Raw genomic sequence first — 24,149 nt, 5'->3', positions numbered from 1 at the left:
CTTTTTTAGATTCTTTTGGCACATTGTAAACAATGGAGAGGCTTTTCCATCTTATTCTGCCCATTCCTTACTAGTTTTAAAGCTGGTTTTGGCTACTTCTTTAGTATTTGTGGTCATTTTTGGCCTGTTTTAAGCTGCTCTTGCCTATTTCTAATGTGCTTCAGGCTATTTCTAACCTCTTGATGCCCATTTCTAATTCTTCTGAAGCCATTCTGGCAGTTTCCAAACCATTTTGGTCCATTTCCTACCCATTTCTAGCCTGGTCTTGCCCTTCCTAGCTTGGTTTAACTCCTGTATGGTCATTTTTATCTTACTGTTCTGCATTTCTAAACCTTTTTTAGATTCTTTTGGCACATTGTAAACAATGGAGAGGCTTTTCCATCTTATTCTGCCCATTCCTTACTAGCTTTAAGCTGGTTTTGGCTACTTCTTTAGTATTTGTGGTCATTTTTGGCCTGTTTTAAGCTGCTCTTGCCTATTTCTAATGTGCTTCAGGCTATTTCTAACCTCTTGATGCCCATTTCTAATTCTTCTGAAGCCATTCTGGCAGTTTCCAAACCATTTTGGTCCATTTCCTACCCATTTCTAGCCTGGTCTTCCCCTTCCTAGCTTGGTTTAACTCCTGTATGGTCATTTTTATCTTACTGTTCTGCATTTCTAAACCTTTTTTAGATTCTTTTGGCACATTGTAAACAATGGAGAGGCTTTTCCATCTTATTCTGCCCATTCCTTACTAGTTTTAAGCTGGTTTTGGCTACTTCTTTAGTATTTGTGGTCATTTTTGGCCTGTTTTAAGCTGCTCTTGCCTATTTCTAATGTGCTTCAGGCTATTTCTAACCTCTTGATGCCCATTTCTAATTCTTCTGAAGCCATTCTGGCAGTTTCCAAACCATTTTGGTCCATTTCCTACCCATTTCTAGCCTGGTCTTGCCCTTCCTAGCTTGGTTTAACTCCTGTATGGTCATTTTTATCTTACTCTTCTCCATTTCTAAACCTTTTTTAGATTCTTTTGTCACATTGTAAACAATGGAGAGGCTTTTCCATCTTGTTCTGCCCATTCCTTACTAGTTTTAAACTGTTTCTTTGTTACTTCTATTTGTGGTAATTTCTGTCCTGTTTTAAGCTGCTCTTGGTTATTTGTAATCTTCTTCAGGCTATTTCTAACCTCTTGATGCCCATTTCTAATTCTTCTGAAGCCATTCTGGCAGTTTCCAAACCATTTTGGTCCATTTCCTACCCATTTCTAGCCTGGTCTTGCCCTTCCTAGCTTGGTTTAACTCCTGTATGGTCATTTTTATCTTACTGTTCTGCATTTCTAAACCTTTTTTAGATTCTTTTGGCACATTGTAAACAATGGAGAGGCTTTTCCATCTTATTCTGCCCATTCCTTACTAGCTTTAAGCTGGTTTTGGCTACTTCTTTAGTATTTGTGGTCATTTTTGGCCTGTTTTAAGCTGCTCTTTGCCTATTTCTAATGTGCTTCAGGCTATTTCTAACCTCTTGATGCCCATTTCTAATTCTTCTGAAGCCATTCTGGCAGTTTCCAAACCATTTTGGTCCATTTCCTACCCATTTCTAGCCTGGTCTTGCCCTTCCTAGCTTGGTTTAACTCCTGTATGGTCATTTTTATCTTACTGTTCTGCATTTCTAAACCTTTTTTAGATTCTTTTGGCACATTGTAAACAATGGAGAGGCTTTTCCATCTTATTCTGCCCATTCCTTACTAGTTTTAAGCTGGTTTTGGCTACTTCTTTAGTATTTGTGGTCATTTTTGGCCTGTTTTAAGCTGCTCTTGCCTATTTCTAATGTGCTTCAGGCTATTTCTAACCTCTTGATGCCCATTTCTAATTCTTCTGAAGCCATTCTGGCAGTTTCCAAACCATTTTGGTCCATTTCCTACCCATTTCTAGCCTGGTTTTGCCGTTTCCTAGCTTGGTTTAACTCCTGTATGGTCATTTTTATCTTACTGTTCTGCATTTCTAAACCTTTTTTAGATTCTTTTGGCACATTGTAAACAATGGAGAGGCTTTTCCATCTTATTCTGCCCATTCCTTACTAGCTTTAAGCTGGTTTTGGCTACTTCTTTAGTATTTGTGGTCATTTTTGGCCTGTTTTAAGCTGCTCTTTGCCTATTTCTAATGTGCTTCAGGCTATTTCTAACCTCTTGATGCCCATTTCTAATTCTTCTGAAGCCATTCTGGCAGTTTCCAAACCATTTTGGTCCATTTCCTACCCATTTCTAGCCTGGTCTTGCCCTTCCTAGCTTGGTTTAACTCCTGCATGGTCATTTTTATTTTACTCTTCTCCGTTTCTAAACCTTTTTTAGATTCTTTTGGCACATTGTAAACAATGGAGAGGCTTTTCCATCTTATTCTGCCCATTCCTTACTAGTTTTAAGCTGGTTTTGGCTCCTTCTTCAATATTTGTGGTCATTTCTGGGCTGTTTTAAGCTGCTCTTGCCTTTTTCTAATGTGCTTCAGGCTATTTCTAACCTCTTGATGCCCATTTCTAATTCTTCTGAAGCCATTCTGGCAGTTTCCAAACCATTTTGGTCCATTTCCTACCCATTTCTAGCCTGGTCTTGCCCTTCCTAGCTTGGTTTAACTCCTGTATGGTCATTTTTATCTTACTGTTCTGCATTTCTAAACCTTTTTTAGATTCTTTTGGCACATTGTAAACAATGGAGAGGCTTTTCCATCTTATTCTGCCCATTCCTTACTAGCTTTAAGCTGGTTTTGGCTACTTCTTTAGTATTTGTGGTCATTTTTTGGCCTGTTTTAAGCTGCTCTTGCCTATTTCTAATGTGCTTCAGGCTATTTCTAACCTCTTGATGCCCATTTCTAATTCTTCTGAAGCCATTCTGGCAGTTTCCAAACCATTTTGGTCCATTTCCTACCCATTTCTAGCCTGGTCTTGCCCTTCCTAGCTTGGTTTAACTCCTGTATGGTCATTTTTATCTTACTGTTCTGCATTTCTAAACCTTTTTTAGATTCTTTTGGCACATTGTAAACAATGGAGAGGCTTTTCCATCTTATTCTGCCCATTCCTTACTAGTTTTAAGCTGGTTTTGGCTACTTCTTTAGTATTTGTGGTCATTTTTGGCCTGTTTTAAGCTGCTCTTGCCTATTTCTAATGTGCTTCAGGCTATTTCTAACCTCTTGATGCCCATTTCTAATTCTTCTGAAGCCATTCTGGCAGTTTCCAAACCATTTTGGTCCATTTCCTACCCATTTCTAGCCTGGTTTTGCCGTTTCCTAGCTTGGTTTAACTCCTGTATGGTCATTTTTATCTTACTGTTCTGCATTTCTAAACCTTTTTTAGATTCTTTTGGCACATTGTAAACAATGGAGAGGCTTTTCCATCTTATTCTGCCCATTCCTTACTAGCTTTAAGCTGGTTTTGGCTACTTCTTTAGTATTTGTGGTCATTTTTGGCCTGTTTTAAGCTGCTCTTGCCTATTTCTAATGTGCTTCAGGCTATTTCTAACCTCTTGATGCCCATTTCTAATTCTTCTGAAGCCATTCTGGCAGTTTCCAAACCATTTTGGTCCATTTCCTACCCATTTCTAGCCTGGTCTTGCCCTTCCTAGCTTGGTTTAACTCCTGTATGGTCATTTTTATCTTACTGTTCTGCATTTCTAAACCTTTTTTAGATTCTTTTGGCACATTGTAAACAATGGAGAGGCTTTTCCATCTTATTCTGCCCATTCCTTACTAGTTTTAAGCTGGTTTTGGCTACTTCTTTAGTATTTGTGGTCATTTTTGGCCTGTTTTAAGCTGCTCTTGCCTATTTCTAATGTGCTTCAGGCTATTTCTAACCTCTTGATGCCCATTTCTAATTCTTCTGAAGCCATTCTGGCAGTTTCCAAACCATTTTGGTCCATTTCCTACCCATTTCTAGCCTGGTCTTGCCCTTCCTAGCTTGGTTTAACTCCTGTATGGTCATTTTTATCTTACTGTTCTGCATTTCTAAACCTTTTTTAGATTCTTTTGGCACATTGTAAACAATGGAGAGGCTTTTCCATCTTATTCTGCCCATTCCTTACTAGCTTTAAGCTGGTTTTGGCTACTTCTTTAGTATTTGTGGTCATTTTTGGCCTGTTTTAAGCTGCTCTTGCCTATTTCTAATGTGCTTCAGGCTATTTCTAACCTCTTGATGCCCATTTCTAATTCTTCTGAAGCCATTCTGGCAGTTTCCAAACCATTTTGGTCCATTTCCTACCCATTTCTAGCCTGGTCTTCCCCTTCCTAGCTTGGTTTAACTCCTGTATGGTCATTTTTATCTTACTGTTCTGCATTTCTAAACCTTTTTTAGATTCTTTTGGCACATTGTAAACAATGGAGAGGCTTTTCCATCTTATTCTGCCCATTCCTTACTAGTTTTAAGCTGGTTTTGGCTACTTCTTTAGTATTTGTGGTCATTTTTGGCCTGTTTTAAGCTGCTCTTGCCTATTTCTAATGTGCTTCAGGCTATTTCTAACCTCTTGATGCCCATTTCTAATTCTTCTGAAGCCATTCTGGCAGTTTCCAAACCATTTTGGTCCATTTCCTACCCATTTCTAGCCTGGTCTTGCCCTTCCTAGCTTGGTTTAACTCCTGTATGGTCATTTTTATCTTACTCTTCTCCATTTCTAAACCTTTTTTAGATTCTTTTGTCACATTGTAAACAATGGAGAGGCTTTTCCATCTTGTTCTGCCCATTCCTTACTAGTTTTAAACTGTTTCTTTGTTACTTCTATTTGTGGTAATTTCTGTCCTGTTTTAAGCTGCTCTTGGTTATTTGTAATCTTCTTTAGGCTATTTCTAACCTATTGATGCCCACTTGTTTCTCTTTTGAAGCCATTCTGGCTGTTTCCAAGCCCTTTTGGTCCATTTCTTGTCATGTGTTGTCCCCCCCAATACGGCATCTGCTTTTCCCCACCACGCCAATTTGTCTTCCCCCCCGCCACTCCCCCCTGTTCTTCTATCCCGTATCCCACTCTTCACCCCTTTCTCATCATCTATCCCTTTTAACCGCCATTATTCCCACACCCCCACCCCCCTTCTCTACCATCTGTCCCCCCTAACAGCCATTCTCCCCCCCTTCCCCACTATCTCTCCCATTTAAACCCCTTTCCTCCGTCATCACAACAGTCTTCCCTCCCACCAAAGCCCGAACTAACCTTCGTCCAGCAAGTCTCGATCTTTACCGCGCCGAGCTAAACCCTGCTGAGCTCCGTAACCGTGCACGTACAGAAAACAAAGCTGCGTTCCAGCCCTCACCGCTGTCTGCTCCTTCCCGGGCACTGCCATCGCTCCCTCACACAAAAGGACACCGCTGATTGGCCACCGGTCTCTAGGCGGGAAAACGGCCCCTCAGCTGTGCGGCCCGGGATTGGACGGCGCTGACCCTCCGCCCCGCCCCCCCGGGTGGCTTCAGCTCTGCTCGGCTCACTTCGGGTTAGCATAGCCTGCGTTAGTTTACCACGGCTGTGTGGTTTGGCCTAGCCTGGGGAAGCATAGCATAGCCTCCATCCAGCGTGAGATTAAGATGAGTGAGATTAGACCTGGGTGAGATTGACTGGGGGGAGACTGACCCTAGTCAGATTTGTCCTGGGTCAGATTTGTCCCTGGTCAGATTACCCCAGGGGTCAGATTAGCTCGAGTCAGGTTAGTCCGGGTCAGATTAGCCCGGTCAGATTAGCCCAGGTCGGATTATCCCGGGTCAGATTAGCTTGGGTGACCCGGTTTGGATCATCCCGGGTCATTTAGCTCAGATAAGAGACAGGTGAGATTAGACGGGTGAGATTATCCTAGCCTCCTTAACTTAGTTTAGTCTGAGTTACCTTGAGTTAGTCTTGGTTAACCTGGATTAGCCTATCCTCAGTTAGCCTGGGTTAGATGAGCCTGGATTAGATGGGGTTAGCCTACCCTATCATAGGGCGGGGTATATGGGAGGACAATACTGGGGTTTTGGGGATATGGAGTCCCTACATGGGGGTCTGTGGGGGGATTTGGGGGTCTGGAGTCCCTGCATGGGGGTCTATGGGTGTATTTGGGGGTCTGGAGTCCCTACATGGGGGTCTGGGGGGATTTGGGGGTCTGAAGTCCCAGTATGGGGGTCTGTGGGGGGATTTGGAGTCCCTGTATGGGGGTCTATGGAGGGATTTGGGGGTCTGGAGTCTCTCCGTGGTGTTCTGTAGGGGTGTGGAGACCCCTTATGGGGTGTATGGGGGAATACGGGGGGATATGGGGTTCTGGAGTCCCTAGATGACGTGTGGGGCAATAGGGGGGGGATACGGGGTTCTGTGGGGCTTTATGAGGGGTATCTGGAGTTCTGCATTCCCATTATGGGGTTCTGTGGGGGCCCTGCGAGCCCCGAGAGGAGGGAACGGGACGGGAACGGAGCTTCCGGCCGCGCCGCGCTCGTCAGGGCCATCTTGGAACAAAAAATGGCGGCAGCGCAGGCGCGGTGCGGCCGTTACCACGGCAACGCGGACGCCATGAGGGGTGAGGTGCCGTACTCAGGCTAGCACCTCACCAAGATGGCCGCCCCGTAGTGCCGTACGTCAAAATGGCGTCTCACTAATTTGGCCTGTCCCGGCGCCCGTACTCAAGATGGCGCCTATCAAGTGGCATCAGTGCACCCCCCCCCCCGTGCCCGCCCCTGTCTCCCCTCTCCCCATGGCGGCGCAGAGCCGCGCTCCCCCCCAGCCGCCTCCCTCCCCTCTCCTCACGGCTCCTGCTCCCGCACCTCTCTCTGCACCTCCTCCATGGCCGCCCTATGGCGGCGGGCGGGGCGGGGAGGGGCGGGAGGGGGCAGGAGGAGGAAGGGAACCGAGTGGTTCCGGGAGGAGCCGACACCTCCCATTGCCCCCCCCGCCGGGCACGGCTCAGCCCGGATCGGCACGGCACGGCTCGGCTCGGCCCAGGGTAGAACCGGGGCACCGAGGGGGTCTGGGGCAGGCCGGCAGCCGGAGGGGGGCAGTCGCGGGGGGGCGGCGCTGCTGTCCCGGCCTGCAGCGGGGACCGTGTCCCCCTTCCCATCCCTCCTGCCGGAGGCACTCGTGTTCCCCGCGGCCGCTCCGGGTCACGGTCTCCACGGCAACAGCTGCTGCCGCCGCTCCGGGTCACGGTCTCCACGGCAACAGCTGCTGCCGCCGCTGCTGCACGGACTCGGCATCCACCTCCTGCACGGCGCCACCACCGTGGTCTTTGGGGTACGGACAAACGGGGGGGGGGGGAGAGACACTGGGGGTGCTGCGACCCATGGAGAGCCGCAGAAACAGTTTGCCAGGGCTTCCCCAAGGTGCTCGATTGTTTTGTTCTGTGTGCAGGATGTTTCTCATCACACCCCAAAGCTTTTCCAGGAGTCAAATGCATCGGTTTCCCTCTCTTCCCCCAAGAAAGGGGAAGTTTGTGGCCGGTTGCAATGATAGCACCTGGAGTGGTGCTGCCCTGAAACAGGATGAAATGGCTGCATCCTTCCGGGAGGCTGCCTCCGAAAGCAGAATTGCCCTGTGAGCTGGAGAGGTGCCCCTGCAGTGAGGGCCCGTGCCCAGGGAGGCATGGGGAGCTGGGGACTTGGCACTTTCCTGCCTATCATAGAGGACTGTGATGTACGATGGTAATGAATGCATCTTTATTTATAGATATGATACTATGAAATAGCTTTATTATCCCTTGCTAAAAATGCTTCCTTTTTTGCTTTCTTAGCAGTCAGTGCAAAAATTCAAGTTAATATCATAATATCATGGTAAAAGCTGCAAGCTCTGAAGTGGTACAGGCTGGCAGGAAGCTCCCAGTGTATGGTTTGGTGTGAGCAGCACCGATGTATTAGGTTTGGCATAGTAGTACATGGGTTTTTTTTCTTGTTTTTAGTGGCCATCTATGCCATCTATGCATCTATGCTTAACTTGTTAACAATTTATGTTCATATGTACGAGGAGGAGGAACATAAAGATGATGTAAGGATAGACAGGTTTGTAAAACCAGCCATTTCTTCAAGGGACGGCTGCTGCAGCAATACCCTGCTTGCACGATGCCCTATATGAGTGTCTGTTTTGAGCGAGTTTTACACGTGACCTGCACCCTGATCATGCGTTCTTTTTAGGCTGCACACCCGCCTATCAGCCTCATCAGCGTTGATGCTGTGGACCCACATCAGTGGTTTCTTGAGCTTTGAGAAAAACCCAGTTCTTGTTCTTAGATAAATACAAGAACCCTTCTGTTTCAGAGCAGCGTGCAGCCATGTGCACACTGTGTGTGCCAGAACAGACCCTTTCAAGAGCTCCAGAAGACTTTTTTAGCCTCTTTCTTTCATCTGCAAGACCAAAAAGGAAAGAGAGGTTTCTGCAACTGGGAAGCAGGAGAAGAGAGCGGAGGTATGTCTGGTAATCGTAGCACATGCTTCTCTGACCTTGCCGAGAGAGGAAATCCATTTACTCTCTGCTTTCATCGATTGGTCTGTAATTTGCCTGTAGTTATCCTCCCCATTTCTACATTTTACAGAATCATGGAATGGTTCATGTTGGAAGGGACCTTAAAGCTCATCCAGCTCCAACCCCTGCCACAGGCAGGCAGGGACACCTCACACTAGAGCAGGTTGCTCCAAGCCCCTGTGTCCAACCTGGACTTGAACACTGCCAGGGATGGGGCAGCCACAGCTTCTCTGTGCACCCTGTGCCAGCGCCTCAGCACCCTCACGGGGAACAGCTTCTGCCTAAGAGCTCAGCTCAGTTTCCCCTCGGGCAGGTTCAAGCCATTCCCCTTGGCCTGTCCCTACATCCCTTGTCCCAAGCCCCTCTCCAGGTTTCCTGCAGCCCCTTTAGGCACTGGAGCTGCTCTCAGGTCTCCCCTTCAGGAGCCTTCTCTTGTCCAGGCTGCCCCAGCCCAGCTCTCTCAGCCTGGCTCCAGAGCAGAGCTGCTCCAGCCCTCGCAGCAGCTCCATGGTTTCCTCTGGCTCGCTTGAGCAGCTCCACGTCCCTCTTGAGCTGGGGCTGAAGATGTGGATGCAGGACTTTGTTTCCTCTTACATTGGCATAATGCAGAGTGACACTTTAACAGCTGGACAGATGTAGATTCTCCTACCTGGTGCCAGTAAATGAGAGCAAAACCACATCCTCTGCTTGAACAAGGAAGAAATTATTTTGTTCACCTTGTTTACGTGCTTAATTCAAGAAGTTTTTTCCCTTCCAGTCAATTACATTCACGTAATTGAAAACATTGTCCCAGGAAATCTCAGCTTGGTTTGCTTTCCTGCTCGGAGACCATTGCGCTGCTTTTTGCTTAAACAGCAATTGCTTTGCTTGCAGGCTGTTTTGCAGCAGCTCTATGGCTATGGGGAATTACCAGTGTTTTTCTAATCATCCTGTTGGATGTTGTGACAATGCAGGTCCCCGGTTTCCTCTTGACATTTGGGTACTGCCAGCAGAGTTTGCAGCCCTTGGTGTTGTCTTTGTTGAATTAGGACCTGCACTGCTGAGGAGAAGGCAAGGCCTGGAGGGAGGGAGGGAGAACCAGGAACAGGTCAGCCCCAGTATTTTTCTGTAATGAGGGTGGTAAAGCACTGGCAGAGGTTGGCCAGAGAGGTGGTGGATGCCCCATCCCTGGGGACATTCAAGGCCAGGCTGGATGTGGTTCTGAGCACCCTGATGGAGTTGAAGATGTCCCTGCTCATGGCAGGGGAGGTTAGACCAGATGACCTTTAAAGGTTCCTTCCAACCAAAACCATCCTGTGCTCATATGATTAGAACCCCAGGGAATGCAGGCATTTCCCTACAGCTGCTGAGGGTCTCTTTAGAAGCCCAAGGCCACAGTTACCCTTCTTTCTTAGGGAAGGGCTTCCCGTCCTCACGCTCTTTGGTGTGTCTGGTGGCATTGTGCCCATGCCGAAGCTTGTCTTTGGCACCTTGAGCTAAAGTGCTTCACTGACATGAGGTTAAATTCATCTGGAGGAGCCTGTTTTAATGCAGCCAGGGAGGGGAAACTGGCTTATTATTTGCAGTACTGAGCTCTGTTCAGCAGGTGGGTCACGGTAAATGTTTGCTGCCACAAGTACCAGTACCAGTGCGAGTAACACCCAGCTCTGGGCAAATGCACCTTGATTTCAACCTATTTGAACTGGTCACTTACCAGCATAGCAAGTATCACATCCTGCAGGCAAAGCTGCTCAGGTGCAGCTGATGGATCCCTGAGCCCAGCAGGAGGCCTGAGGCTGCTTTTCCATTTACCTCTAAGAGCAATGACATTGGAACCACGGCAGGACATAGAGCTTTCGTGTGCATAACCCCAAATGTATCTGCCTTTCCTAGCCTGCCAGGCAGGCAGCGTTAGTGCCGCTTTCTAGCTCACTAAAGGGTATTATCTGCTCAACATTTTCCAGTGACAAGACTTCACCTGTACCGTAGCTGATGGTGGGCTCACAGACCAGAACACACACAGCCTATTGCACAGATCGGCTTTCCTGGCAGCCCCGGGCAGCACTTGCAGGGACAGAGGTGTGTACTTAGCCCCTGATTCCAAGAAGATGCCGTAACATGGCTGTTTCTAACTCATTTATGCCCACTTCTAAACTGTTTTATTTGCTATTTCTAAATTCTTTCTGCCATTTCTAACCCGTGTTTGGTCACTTCTAACCCTTTTAAAGCCATTTCTTAAAATTTCCCTCTTTTTTTTTGGCCCTTTTCTCACTCTGTTTAAGCCACTTTTTTATTTCTCTAACCCATTTTTTCCCATTTGTCAGCAGCTTTAAGCCTTTTTTGACGATTTCTAACACAATTGTGGCCACTTCTAACTAGATTTAAACCCATTTTTAGCCATTTGCAACCCTTATATGTCCAATTCTAACCTGGTTTAAGCCATTTTGTCCATTTCTAAACTATTTTTTCTTCTAACCATTTTTTTTTGCCACTTCAAACACATTTTTGCCCATTTCTGAGCCTGGTTTAAGCCATTTTTCCCCATTTCTACCCTATTTTAAGCCATTTTAGTCTATTTCAAAACAATTCATGGCCATTTCTGTCCCAGTTTTGCCCATTTCTTACCAGTTTTAAGCCGTTTTTGGCAATTTCTAACCCATCTTTCCCATTTCTAACCCCTTTAAAGCTTTTTTGGGGGCTATTTCTGACCTGTCTGTGGCTGTTTCTGTCCCATATTTATCCACATCTTCCGCATTGTAGGCCATTTTTGCCCACTTCTAACCCATTTTTACCCATTTCTTGATTGTTTTAATCCATTTTGGGCCACTTGTGTTCCACTTTGGACCATTTGTAAGGTGTTTTGAACCATTTTTTTCATTTTCTAACCCATGTTTGCCCATTTCTTATCTCATTTTAGGTATGGGACGCCTAAAAATAGTTACTGAAAGAGACTAAAAGACAAGGACAGCTGGAAAAAACATGAATGAAAAAGGAAATAAAATGTGTAAAGAAAATAAAAAGCAAAAGAGAAGAATGTGATTATAAATCCCCACAAAGCAAACACAAAGCAATAAAAGTCTGAAAGAATCTCGAATAGAAGTTCCTTAAGCAACTTTGCCCCAGCCCCAATATTGCAAACTGTCCCCACTCAGCAGCTGGGGTCCCCGGAGGCTGTCAACGGGGAGGGGAGCCGCCGTTGCTCTCAGGCCGTTGCTTCTGCAGCGTGTGCTGCCACCTCGTGTCCAAGCGTCGGTACTGCAGGTGCTGGAGGTGGGGGGGCACGGCATAGCTCGGGGCACTGCTCGCTGCTGCCATCCTGTGTCCAAAGCTCGGTACTGCAGGTGCCGGAGATGCGGGAGGGGAAGCAAAGGGGTGGCTCAGAGCAAAGGGAGGTGCTGCCCTCCTGTGGCCAAAAGTACGAACTGCACCCCAAGAGGCCGGAGCCGCCCGAAGGGAACCGAGCGGAGCCGAAGCCGCCTGAGGGGGACGGAGCCGCCCGGAGGGACCGGAGTGGCTTCCATGGGGTCCCAGGGGAGCCGACAGCTGCCATTGCCCCCCCCGTTTGCCTCCGCCGAGTCCCGTTACCCCCATGATTCGCCTCGGTTCGGTACGGTACGGTCCGGGCCCGGTTCGGCGGCACAACCCGCACCCCGACTGGCTGAGACGCCTGTCAGTCACTCTTACTCCCGCCCCGCTTCCGTTCGGCTTCTACACTGGCCCCCCCACTCCTCTGATTGGCTGCGGCGCTTGTCAGTCACGCCTAGTCCCGCCCGGCTCCGGCGGCGCCGGATCACTGCTCTGATTGGCTGCGGCGGTTGTCAATCACGCTTAGTCCCGCCCGGCGCCGGCGGCGCCCCCCCACTCCTCTGATTGGCTGCGGCGGTTGTCAATCACGCTTAGTCCCGCCCGGCGCCGACGGCGCCCCCCCACGCCTCTGATTGGCTGCGGCGGTTGTCAATCACGCTTAGTCCCGCCCGGCGCCGGCTCCGCCCCCCACTCCTCTGATTGGCTGATGCGCACGTGACCCGCTCCTAGCCACGCCCCTCTCCGGCTCCGCCCCCCCTCTCCTCTGATTGGCTGATGAGTACGTCACCCGCTCGTAGCCACGCCCCTCTCCGGCTCCGCCCCCCCTCTCCTCTGATTGGCTGATGAGCACGTCACCCGCTCCTAGCCACGCCCCTCTCCGACACCGCCCCCCCACTCCTCTGATTGGCTGAGGCGAAGCCGAACCCTCCCGAAGCGGCGGAACCGGCCGAAGAGAACCGAGCGGAGCCGAAGCCGCCTGAGGGAGACGGAGCCGCCCGAAGGGAACCGAGCGGAGCCGAAGCCGCCTGAGGGGGACGGAGCCGCCCGGAGGGACCGGAGTGGCTTCCATGGGGTCCCAGGGGAGCCGACAGCTGCCATTGCCCCCCCCGTTTGCCTCCGCCGAGTCCCGTTACCCCCATGATTCGCCTCGGTTCGGTACGGTACGGTCCGGGCCCGGTTCGGCGGCACAACCCGCACCCGACTGGCTGAGACGCCTGTCAGTCACTCTTACTCCCGCCCCGCTTCCGTTCGGCTTCTACACTGGCCCCCCCACTCCTCTGATTGGCTGCGGCGCTTGTCAGTCACGCCTAGTCCCGCCCGGCTCCGGCGGCGCCCCCCCACTCCTCTGATTGGCTGCGGCGGTTGTCAATCACGCTTAGTCCCGCCCGGCGCCGACGGCGCCCCCCCACGCCTCTGATTGGCTGCGGCGGTTGTCAATCACGCTTAGTCCCGCCCGGCGCCGGCTCCGCCCCCCACTCCTCTGATTGGCTGATGCGCACGTGACCCGCTCCTAGCCACGCCCCTCTCCGGCTCCGCCCCCCTCTCCTCTGATTGGCTGATGCGCACGTGACCCGCTCCTAGCCACGCCCCTCTCCGGCTCCGCCCCCCCTCTCCTCTGATTGGCTGATGAGCACGTCACCCGCTCCTAGCCACGCCCCTCGCCGGCTCCGCCCCCCCCCTCTTCTGATTGGCTGATGAGCACGTCACCCGCTCCTAGCCACGCCCCTCTCCGACACCGCCCCCCCACTCCTCTGATTGGCTGATGAGCACGTCACCCGCTCCTAGCCACGCCCCTCTCCGACACCGCCCCCCCACTCCTCTGATTGGCTGAGGCGAAGCCGAACCCTCCCGAAGCGGCGGAACCGGCCGAAGAGAACCGAGCGGAGCCGAAGCCGCCTGAGGGGGACGGAGCCGCCCGAAGGGAACCGAGCGGAGCCGAAGCCGCCTGAGGGGGACGGAGCCGCCCGGAGGGACCGGAGTGGCTTCCATGGGGTCCCAGGGGAGCCGACAGCTGCCATTGCCCCCCCCGTTTGCCTCCGCCGAGTCCCGTTACCCCCATGATTCGCCTCGGTTCGGTACGGTCCGGGCCCGGTTCGGCGGCACAACCCGCACCCCGACTGGCTGAGACGCCTGTCAGTCACTCTTACTCCCGCCCCGCTTCCGTTCGGCTTCTACACTGGCCCCCCCACTCCTCTGATTGGCTGCGGCGCTTGTCAGTCACGCCTAGTCCCGCCCGGCTCCGGCGGCGCCGGATCACTGCTCTGATTGGCTGCGGCGGTTGTCAATCACGCTTAGTCCCGCCCGGCGCCGGCGGCGCCCCCCCACTCCTCTGATTGGCTGCGGCGGTTGTCAATCACGCTTAGTCCCGCCCGGCGCCGACGGCGCCCCCCCACGCCTCTGATTGGCTGCGGCGCTTGTCAATCACGCTTAGTCCCGCCCGGCGCCGGCTCCGCCCCCCACTCCTCTGATTGGCTGATGCGCACGTGACCCGCTCCTAGCCACGCCCCTCTCCGGCTCCGCCCCCCTCTCCTCTGATTGGCTGATGAGTACGTCACCCGCTCCTAGCCACGCCCCTCGCCGGCTCCGCCCCCCCACTCTTCTGATTGGCTGATGAGCACGTCACCCGCTCCTAGCCACGCCCCTCTCCGACACCGCCCCCCCACTCCTCTGATTGGCTGATGAGCACGTCACCCGCTCCTAGCCACGCCCCTCTCCGACACCGCCCCCCCACTCCTCTGATTGGCTGACGCGAAGCCGAACCCTCCCGAAGCGGCGGAACCGGCCGAAGAGAACCGAGCGGAGCCGAAGCCGCCTGAGGGGGACGGAGCCGCCCGAAGGGAACCGAGCGGAGCCGAAGCCGCCTGAGGGGGACGGAGCCGCCCGGAGGGACCGGAGTGGCTTCCATGGGGTCCCAGGGGAGCCGACAGCTGCCATTGCCCCCCCCGTTTGCCTCCGCCGAGTCCCGTTACCCCCATGATTCGCCTCGGTTCGGTACGGTCCGGGCCCGGTTCGGCGGCACAACCCGCACCCCGACTGGCTGAGACGCCTGTCAGTCACTCTTACTCCCACCCCGCTTCCGTTCGGCTTCTACACTGGCCCCCCCACTCCTCTGATTGGCTGCGGCGCTTGTCAGTCACGCCTAGTCCCGCCCGGCTCCGGCGGCGCCGGATCACTGCTCTGATTGGCTGCGGCGGTTGTCAATCACGCTTAGTCCCGCCCGGCGCCGGCGGCGCCCCCCCACTCCTCTGATTGGCTGCGGCGGTTGTCAATCACGCTTAGTCCCGCCCGGCGCCGACGGCGCCCCCCCACGCCTCTGATTGGCTGCGGCGGTTGTCAATCACGCTTAGTCCCGCCCGGCGCCGGCTCCGCCCCCCACTCCTCTGATTGGCTGATGCGCACGTGACCCGCTCCTAGCCACGCCCCTCTCCGGCTCCGCCCCCCCTCTCCTCTGATTGGCTGATGAGTACGTCACCCGCTCGTAGCCACGCCCCTCTCCGGCTCCGCCCCCCCTCTCCTCTGATTGGCTGATGAGCACGTCACCCGCTCCTAGCCACGCCCCTCTCCGACACCGCCCCCCCACTCCTCTGATTGGCTGAGGCGAAGCCGAACCCTCCCGAAGCGGCGGAACCGGCCGAAGAGAACCGAGCGGAGCCGAAGCCGCCTGAGGGAGACGGAGCCGCCCGAAGGGAACCGAGCGGAGCCGAAGCCGCCTGAGGGGGACGGAGCCGCCCGGAGGGACCGGAGTGGCTTCCATGGGGTCCCAGGGGAGCCGACAGCTGCCATTGCCCCCCCCGTTTGCCTCCGCCGAGTCCCGTTACCCCCATGATTCGCCTCGGTTCGGTACGGTACGGTCCGGGCCCGGTTCGGCGGCACAACCCGCACCCCGACTGGCTGAGACGCCTGTCAGTCACTCTTACTCCCGCCCCGCTTCCGTTCGGCTTCTACACTGGCCCCCCCACTCCTCTGATTGGCTGCGGCGCTTGTCAGTCACGCCTAGTCCCGCCCGGCTCCGGCGGCGCCGGATCACTGCTCTGATTGGCTGCGGCGGTTGTCAATCACGCTTAGTCCCGCCCGGCGCCGACGGCGCCCCCCCACTCCTCTGATTGGCTGCGGCAGTTGTCAATCACGCTTAGTCCCGCCCGGCGCCGACGGCGCTCCCCCACTCCTCTGATTGGCTGCGGCAGTTGTCAATCACGCTTAGTCCCGCCCGGCGCCGACGGCGCCCCCCCACGCCTCTGATTGGCTGCAGCGGTTGTCAATCACGCTTAGTCCCGCCCGGCGCCCACGGCGCCCCCCCACGCCTCTGATTGGCTGCGGCGCTTGTCAATCACGCTTAGTCCCGCCCGGCGCCGACGGCGCCCCCCCACGCCTCTGATTGGCTGCGGCGGTTGTCAATCACGCTTAGCCCCCCCCCCTCTCCGGCTCCGCCCCCCACTCCTCTGATTGGCTGAGGAGCACGTGACCCGCTCCTGGCCACGCCCCTCTCCGGCTCCGCCCCCCACTCCTCTGATTGGCTGATGCGCACGTGACCCGCTCCTAGCCACGCCCCTCTCCGGCTCCGCCCCCCCCTCCTCTGATTGGCTGCTGCGCACGTGACCCGTTCGTAGCCACGCCCCTCTCCGGCTCCGCCCCCCCTCCTCTGATTGGCTGATGCGCACGTCACCCGCTCGTAGTCACGCCCCTTTCGGTCATCGCCCCCCCACTCCTCTGATTGGCTGAGGCTCCACCCGCGCAGCCGCTTTTCTTCACCGTGTGCAGTACCGAACTTTGGCCACATGATGGCAGCACCAGTCGTCTCTCGGCGCTGCACCTCCGCTTTCCCGACCCGGTTTGCCGCTGATTGCCGCCCGAAGGACACACGGTAGTACCGGACAGCGGCCCCCAGCCGCTTTCTCCCCCGTCTCCCCCCATTTCAATGCTGAATTTTCGACAGAGCGGCCCCCCCCTCCCGTCTTCACCGACACATGACGGCAGCAGCGAGCGGCTTCCGGAGCCGCTCCGCCCCCCCCACCTCCACCACCTGCAGTACCGCCGTTCGGACGCACGGTGGCAGCACACGCTCCCTTTTTCGGTGCCGCAGGGGAAACGGGCTCCGGAGCTGCTGCTCCGCGCCCGGCTTCAGTCCTCCGTGGAATGCTCCTCGGAGCGGTGCTTTTGGTTTTGCAAACGCCGCAGGCATCACCTGCACACACAGAGCTCCTGCCCTCGCTTGGCCACCTGAAATTCAGAGGGAGCTCTGCACACGGCCTCTCCGGTGCCCGATCTCTGGATCTCTCTCTAAGAGATGGGGCTGTTCTCTGGATAAAGCACGCCGGGGTTTGCTCTGTTGAAGAGCCCTTTTCTCCCTGGATCTCCTCCTGGGCTGCAGCCATCAGCCAAAACGGAAAGCACTGCTCATCCTACCTCTTTTACCCCAGGTGCTGCTTTGCCCCCAGATCATTGAGGGAGGAGTTGTGGCTGCTGCCTGGGGTATAAAGGCGCAGTGTTGCCGGGAGAGGCTCATTCAGCTCTCGGGCTTCAGCGGGTTGAGTTCTCTGTGCTGTGCTTTGTGTTTTGTAGCTTTGGAGTCTTGCGGCGTTTTGTGCTGTTGTGCTGGGATGTTTGCCGTAATGGAATCAGCTGAGTGCGGAGCATCAGGACCTCTCAAGGCTTCCCAGTGAGTGCATTAACAAGTGTCTCTGTACGGCTTTCTTTTCAGGGCTGTTATATTTATATTGTTATAATTTTATTATACTTGTCAGTCACAGCACACGGAGCGCGAGCGTCCAGCCCGGCTCCCACAGTTGGGGAGCCGCTACCGAAAGCTGGTGCTGGGCATCCCCTACACACGGAGGCACCCGGAGCGGTGCCACCAGTATGCCGAGCAAGCCTGGGTAGGGGATGGCCAGCGACAGCTTTTCCGGACAGATTTCAGCCGTCCATGCCTCAGTTTTCCTATCTATAAGCCAGGAACAACAGCAATTCTCCCCTGCTTCCCTGCGCTTCCCAGTTTGCCGGTTTTATTTATTCTCTTCTCTGTTCCTTTGAAAGGCAGCTCCCACCCGTAAGCACCAAAGAGTCCTCCTCAGCCTCGGGTCTGAGTCAGCTCCCCGGGCATGGGGCATTCTGTGCTGCAGGGAACAGAGCGTGCGGGCGACACGGGTCCTGCATGGACAGTAAGTAAAGGGCTCAAAGGAAAAGAGGGGGAAACAGAAAAGTCTAAAGCCATTTTTCAGGGTTCCAGCCCCTTCCCCAAATTGGTTGCTTCTTTTTGGCACTTCCCGCTGTTTCGAAGAGCTTTGATGATGCTGGGTTGTATGAGCCGATAGGCTCAGAGCCCCGCAGTCATGCTTTTGCTGGGCTGATGTTGTCAATTCTCCTTTGTTTTCCCTCAGCCTCGTTGCTGCTCTCGTCTGCGTGCGATCATCCAGGGTGAGACCAGGGGACATACTAGGAAGACTGCTTGGGATGCCTTCCGTCTTCTCCCTGCGTACCAGGAACTCTGTCATCTGACGGTGAGTAATACCAGTGTGCTTTTGTACACGGTATGCAGCCTGCCAAAGTGTTTTGCTTCCAAGTTACCATTGTGTATTACCCAAAAGCAACTGAGACATTTGGGGTTAGCTTTGTATATAGATACAGATGAGGCATCTGAAGCGTGTCTGTCTGTAAAAAATACCTACATTTAGATCAGACTCAAATCTCTCTGGAGAAGATGTTGTTCCTTATGGTCCTGCTGAAGTCTGTTTGGAAGAGATACCAAGCAATAGTGGCTCTGTCTAAATAACAAGTATTATTAGTTTGGGCCTGTTTTATTGGCTGGAAAGGCTTCTGAAGAAGCACACCAGCGTACTGGGAATATAATGGGAGGTGTAAAGGGCTTTGTTAACCTTTACTGGGACTTGAATGCTTGTGGTGGAAGGAAAATTTGGCAGGCATAGGTGTTAGTTTGTATAAGGGAAGCCTTAGGTTGGGTGGTGTCAGTGTCGGTTTGGGTCTTACAGGGGTCAGGTTGGATACTGCTGGTGGCCCTTTGGGAGCCATTGGTGTTAGGATGGATAGTACAGAGTGGGTGAGGTTGGAAGGGATTTCCTGCTGTTTACTCCAAGCCCTTGCTCAGCCTCTGGTGCCTTGTCCTCTCTGAACATCTCCAAGATCTCTACAAGTTCTTTGGGCAACGTGTTCTGGTGATTGGTTTGTTTGAGAGTAAACCTTTTCTCTTAATGTTTAAATGAACTTTCCTGCCCTGTGTTTCGTTTCCTGCCCATTGCCTCTGTCTGTGGTTTTGGTTGTGTTGTGACACGGGGAACAGCTCCATGGGGTGCTACAAAATGTCATCAGACAGCCTGGGTGACCTTTGAAGGTACCACCTTTTCCATTGGCAGTGAGATAAGAACCTGGTTTGGGTTTTTGCCTTCCCCTACATGTGTTTGCCTTCCCCCTGATGTGTTTGGAAAATAAAGCTAGGACTGCTGGCTTTTGTGTTGCAAGGAGGGGAACAGGTAGGCAGAGGTATTTGTAGAATATAATGCATCCCATTTTTATTTTATGTAGATGAGGTGCCAACCAGCAATTAATAATGTGGGAAGTTAACCAGATTTGAAGAAACATGAAAGAGGGTTTATGAGTGAATCAGAACTGAGCAGATGACCTGCTTTGATTGAGCTCTATGCACTTGCTGGAATGTTTTTCTTTTTTTGGGGTTTTTTTTTTTTGGTCAGTTGAGGGAGTCAGTGCTGACATGCTGTAGAGAAGTCAATTGGTGAATCTGGGTGAAACTGGCTCAGTTTAATTTGTATACACAGCCCCACAAACATAGGAATTTGTAATCCCTGTGATGGATTTGAAATGAAAATCTACTGCTGTGACATGTGAGGGTGAGCGGACATTGCAATTGCCAGACAGAACACCAGACTTTAACAGTAAAATTCGCTCATCTCATGCAGAAGTGGAGCAGCAGACTGGGTATTATGGTGCAGTTCAGGGCTCAAACTCAGAGAAGCTGTGCTTCAGCTCCTGTTTTCCTAGCATTTAACCATACGAAGAACCTATGGAGAAGCTTGGTTGCAACTTGTGGTCTGCTAGGGTAGTGAAGGAAGTAGGCTGTGAGGGAGATCAGGTCTTTTAAGTTTTAGGTTGCTACTTCTTTGGGCACTTGGAGGACTAGTTTCAGTCTGTTACTGTTCTCTGCTGGTAACAAGGAGTAGCTGATGACTAAGACAGTCAAGGTAACCAGATGGTCCATTGGGCCGTTCCACCTTTCACTTGTACGTGACAGGACTGAGTGGCACAAGCAAGCAACCTATCCTGTCCTGTAAACTCCATTACTATTTATTCCCTTTTTTTCTCAACTTAAACCACATAAAAGCAGCTACTTTTCTTTCCGGGCATAGAAACAATGTTCTCCCTGTAATGAGCTGCTCCATGGTGTGTTCCTACCCATGGATATCATTAAAATAATAAACTCCAGATCATTAATTTGCTGCACACTGCTTGCTGTGTTAATGGCTGCTGCCTTTCCTTCCCGTCATCCTTGATGATACTGAGGGCAGGTGGCTGTTTCTGGGAGGAGCAGTCTGGTTTCCCATGGAGAAGCTGAATTGTTTCATCTCACTCTCCATCACTGGCAATGGCAAACAAGGCTCTTAGATAAATGCATATTGGTGCTTTTTTTCCTTCCTGTTGGAAAAGGTGGTACAGGCTATGTTTGTGTGTGTGTGTTCCAGTATCCAGGGGCTGGTTCATAGCCTGTTGAGCTGTGCTAGATAGTAAAATATGTTACCTCTTCTGAGAACTGATAAATATGCTTAAAAGTCTTCTGTGGAGGTATATGGATAAACTTGAAGTATCTCAGATATATGGTGCTAGATATGTTTGCTAAGGGTTTATATACACTTTGAATTGAGATATGAGTAGTGATCATCAGGGAAGAAATCTTTTCATTAACTTGATTAGGCCACAGATCCTTATACCCTGTCTTGACAGTTCTTGGACAACAACAGTCTTGCCTTAAATGGCATAGATCAAGGTCAGTCAGTAGAATATGAGATGTCTTATAAGTATCCTTACTCTATCCCCCAGTATCATGAATATTTAAAGAACTAATAACTATTTTCAGTGTATACGCAGGTAAGCTTTATCCAAGTAGACAGGTGCTCATTGTGAAGTACAGTTTTAGTCCCTTCTTTGTAATTCTTCTGTATATAGGTTGTGGTAATGGAGAGACAGAAGTGTTTGGCACTGCTGCCAGATTGTAACCAGACCTTACCTCTGCCTTTTTCTTCTCCTTGTAGCTCCTCCAGATGGACCTCCTTTCCAGCTGAACTCAATCACCACTGCACTGATTTCAGGCCTTGTCCACCTAGGAGTCACAAACGTTTTCTTTTTCGTATGTTCCTTAACTCTTCTGTGCAGAAAGTGGCATGACAGTTCAGTCTTGAGTGGCATCTGAAATGCAGGTTTCAGCTGAAACCGGTGATTTACTTGCACTTTTTCTGTGGGGCTGTCTTTCTTGTCCATGAAATATGATTCCATTAAAAAATGTTGACACAATGTTCCAGCTGTATCCAGCTTCTATACCAGCTGTTCTGTATTTTTATTTTGCTAGATTATGTTGTGTAGGTAAAGCAGCAGTGGTATTGGTAACATTCAGAAATGCTCATAAGTTCATACACACGTAGTAAGATAAGGATCTCGTCTATTTTGTCATGGCATTTTTCACATGTTTGCTTCTCAGAAGGACTTTGTTTTATTCTATCTTGGTTAAAAATAAAAACAAACCAAAACTTGCGACACGCTTAGAATAAGTGATTTTGTGTATTGTTCATTTGGAAGTGTTTTTAGATGTATCTTCCATTGGATTGTGATGATAACATGTGAAGGACATAATTTGGTTGCATGTCTTTAAGTCATATAGTTTAAGGCAAACTGCACTTGGTCCCAGGGAATGATGCTGCAGTTCTTGAGGTGGAAAAATCTTTTTCCAGCAAAATCGTTGTGTAAGAAGCAGTGAAAACTTTAACTAATGTTTACCATCAAGTTAATTATGCACAGATGCACAAGTGTCCCAGGCCAAGTGGAATTCTGACCTTTGGCCATCAGAATTGATGAATGGCTTTTGTGGCAAATGAGGAGTGCCAGCAGAAGGGATTCAGGGCCTTGTGTGACTCCTTGGGAGAAGGCTTGGTTTGGAAAAGAGGTCAGATGTGGACTTTGGGTTTCGTTTACCCACATCTATAATGGGGTCAAGAGTAGTTCCACATAGTTCAGTGTGTGGTTCATACTCTGTCCCATGAGGTGGGTCTTCTGTGGCCTAAGTCCAGTTTATTTAAGAACGTTTCATGTGCAGAGCAGTTCACAGCCTGAATTGGTTTAATCTGCAACATCTGGAAATAACTTTACCGAAGTCCCCTGACAGTGAAGACTAAGCCATTACAGAAGGTAAGTCCTTGTAGCCACTGAGAGCTGGCTAAACTTGCCCCTTGAGGTGGTAGAAAAACTGACAGTCCAGAAGGCATTTAGGCACAGGGGTAGAACAAATAAATTCTGTTTAAGGGCCTCTCACTCGGGCACAATCATATGATAAACCATTTAAACAGTTTCCAGTGTATGGTGCTGCGTGGCAGCCTTGGAGCCCAGACAAAGCCACCCTGAGCGCTCTGCAGTTGCTGAAGTAGGTGTGCTCTCCAGCTTCTTTGGAATTCCTGCTTCGGCTTTATAAATCCCTTGGTGATCCTTCTGAGAAAATGCCAGTGTCAGAGCAAATTATTATTACTACTGACATGATAATAAAAGGTGAAATCAGATGTTGCTTGGAAAATTGAATTCCTGCTATAAAATGATGCTGTCAGGGCTGTGCATTGCACAGTACCTGCATTTGCTCATTTAAAGTAGTATGTCATCTACTCTACAGCTGCTTTTCAGCTCCTCCCCTCTCCTCCCAGTAATTGGCAAATGATGGGATGTGGTTACATGGCCATTTACAGTACTTATTAGCATTTCATTTATAACATTATCATCCAAACCAGATTTAATTGCTGTCTGGGTGTAAACATTTCTATCTTGCAAATGGCAACTCCATTCACTTCTCTGCCACTGAGGAATACGGTATATTCTCAGAAGAGAAAACACAAATTTGTCACGGATGGCTGCATCCACTGTACCTGAAGAAGAAAGAGCTTAAAAGACGCTGTGGCTCCTTGGGAGTATAGACAAGGATAACAGCATAAATTGCATTCAAATATTTGCAAATATGGTACAGTAATTTGGCATGGCTCCTTTGGTTTTTATCTCATAGGAGGGAAATGTTATAAATTTTCTGATTTAGTATCCTAAAGATCACAAAGTCTCGCTCTTAAAAGTGTTTGTGAGAGCATCCGCAGCCTTGCCACTGTACGATTGTTCCCAAAAGAGCATCTGTGCTTTGCCAAACCTGTGTTTAAATATAAGTGTTGATAGCTTGGCATTCATTTCTGTTGGAGAGTATTGCAGATGCTAAGCAGTGGTCTGGGAATTTTTCCTTGGTGTTTAGTCCCAAACTTCATTATATTTCTCCCCCTGTACTTACCTGGATGTATTTTTAGCTATCCACATTTAAATCCCCTTCAAGGGATGTATGAACCCCTTCAGGAGCTGCTGCTTTCCACAATATGGTGCTTTTTAAATTCCCACTGCGTATCTCTTCAATAACAGTCTGCCCCTGCCCTCAAATATCATTGACCATTTTCTTCCGAGCCCTCTTTGGAAACCAGCTCTCTCAAACCACAGATGCTGCTGTGCTGTGCTTGTGGGTCTGGTCCAGTAGGCACTGCAGCCATCAGAAATTCTCCATTTATTTTTTGACTGGGACCGTAATGAAGAATAGGGAATAAAATAGTGGTTCATAACTGACATCTCTGAAATGTGAGCCTGCATCACAGTGCAATGATGGAGAAGTTGAAGGCTAAAGGTCTTTCACAGCCATAATCAAGAGGTCCTATGTCCAAAATACTGTAGGCAGTACATTAAGAGGGAAATTTGTGTATCTGAAATTGAAACAATAGAGACCAGTTTGTATCTGAAAAGGAACAGAAGTTGCTTTCTGAGAGGGTGTGAGAGCCCTGAATTCACAGAGTTCAGATATTCCTGCTAAATGATGAATAGTGGAGGAACTCTTTGAAGAAATGAGAACATATCCTTTGTAGATTCTCAAACCTATCAAGAGCTCACTTAGAGGAAGGTGGAGTTTGCAACACAGGCCCCTGATTTTTCTTTTCTCTTCTTCCCCCCCCCCAAAATGCAAGTGGAATGCAGTGTATTAGGTGACATTTCATTCATATTTGTGCCATTTTTTACAACCAGGAGTATAGGAGTTATGCAATTAATTAAAAATCATTACTGGAATCTGGCAGACTGCACCCCAGAAAGCCATAAATCACAAACCATGTAGGCCTTAGTGAGCTAGGTAAAGAGAAACAAAGAAAAACCC

The 24,149-nt window shown here is 50.8% G+C and overlaps 1 protein-coding gene and 1 long non-coding RNA gene across 13 annotated transcripts; both read left to right on the top strand.

The window, feature by feature from the left end:
* The first annotated feature begins 5,109 nt into the window (after positions 1–5,109).
* Positions 5,110–11,379, top strand: LOC117438985 (basic proline-rich protein-like). Of its 10 annotated transcripts, XR_004551124.1 has the most exons (5): positions 6,273–7,067; positions 7,108–7,198; positions 8,215–8,362; positions 10,363–10,477; positions 11,316–11,379. XR_004551124.1 is itself a non-coding variant. In XM_034074589.1 (4 exons), the coding sequence occupies exons 1-4, from the start codon at positions 6,752–6,754 to the stop codon at positions 9,528–9,530; spliced, it is 708 nt and encodes a 235-aa protein (XP_033930480.1). In that variant the 5' UTR covers positions 6,270–6,751; the 3' UTR covers positions 9,531–9,566. The 10 variants fall into 10 exon arrangements, 4 of the variants coding, with proteins under 4 accessions (XP_033930480.1, XP_033930479.1, XP_033930477.1 ...); XR_004551129.1 differs by lacking the exons at positions 6,273–7,067; positions 7,108–7,198 and adding an exon at positions 5,110–5,438; XR_004551127.1 differs by lacking the exons at positions 6,273–7,067; positions 7,108–7,198 and adding an exon at positions 5,122–5,438 and having other exon boundaries at positions 8,220–8,362.
* A 5,067-nt stretch (positions 11,380–16,446) lies between these two features.
* Positions 16,447–21,472, top strand: LOC117435878 (uncharacterized). Of its 3 annotated transcripts, none has more exons than XR_004549411.1 (5): positions 16,447–16,565; positions 17,264–17,360; positions 17,735–17,859; positions 18,079–18,198; positions 20,977–21,472. It is a non-coding gene; the product is annotated as an uncharacterized lncRNA (long non-coding RNA). The 3 variants fall into 3 exon arrangements; XR_004549412.1 differs by lacking the exon at positions 16,447–16,565 and adding an exon at positions 16,642–17,121; XR_004549410.1 differs by lacking the exon at positions 16,447–16,565 and having other exon boundaries at positions 17,149–17,360.
* The last annotated feature ends 2,677 nt before the right edge of the window (positions 21,473–24,149 follow it).

Source organism: Melopsittacus undulatus, chromosome 2 (assembly GCF_012275295.1).
Source record: "Melopsittacus undulatus isolate bMelUnd1 chromosome 2, bMelUnd1.mat.Z, whole genome shotgun sequence".
NCBI lineage: Eukaryota > Metazoa > Chordata > Aves > Psittaciformes > Psittaculidae > Melopsittacus > Melopsittacus undulatus.
The sequence above is the reverse complement of the archived record's forward strand: the minus strand, read 5'-3'. Positions and strand labels throughout refer to the sequence as shown.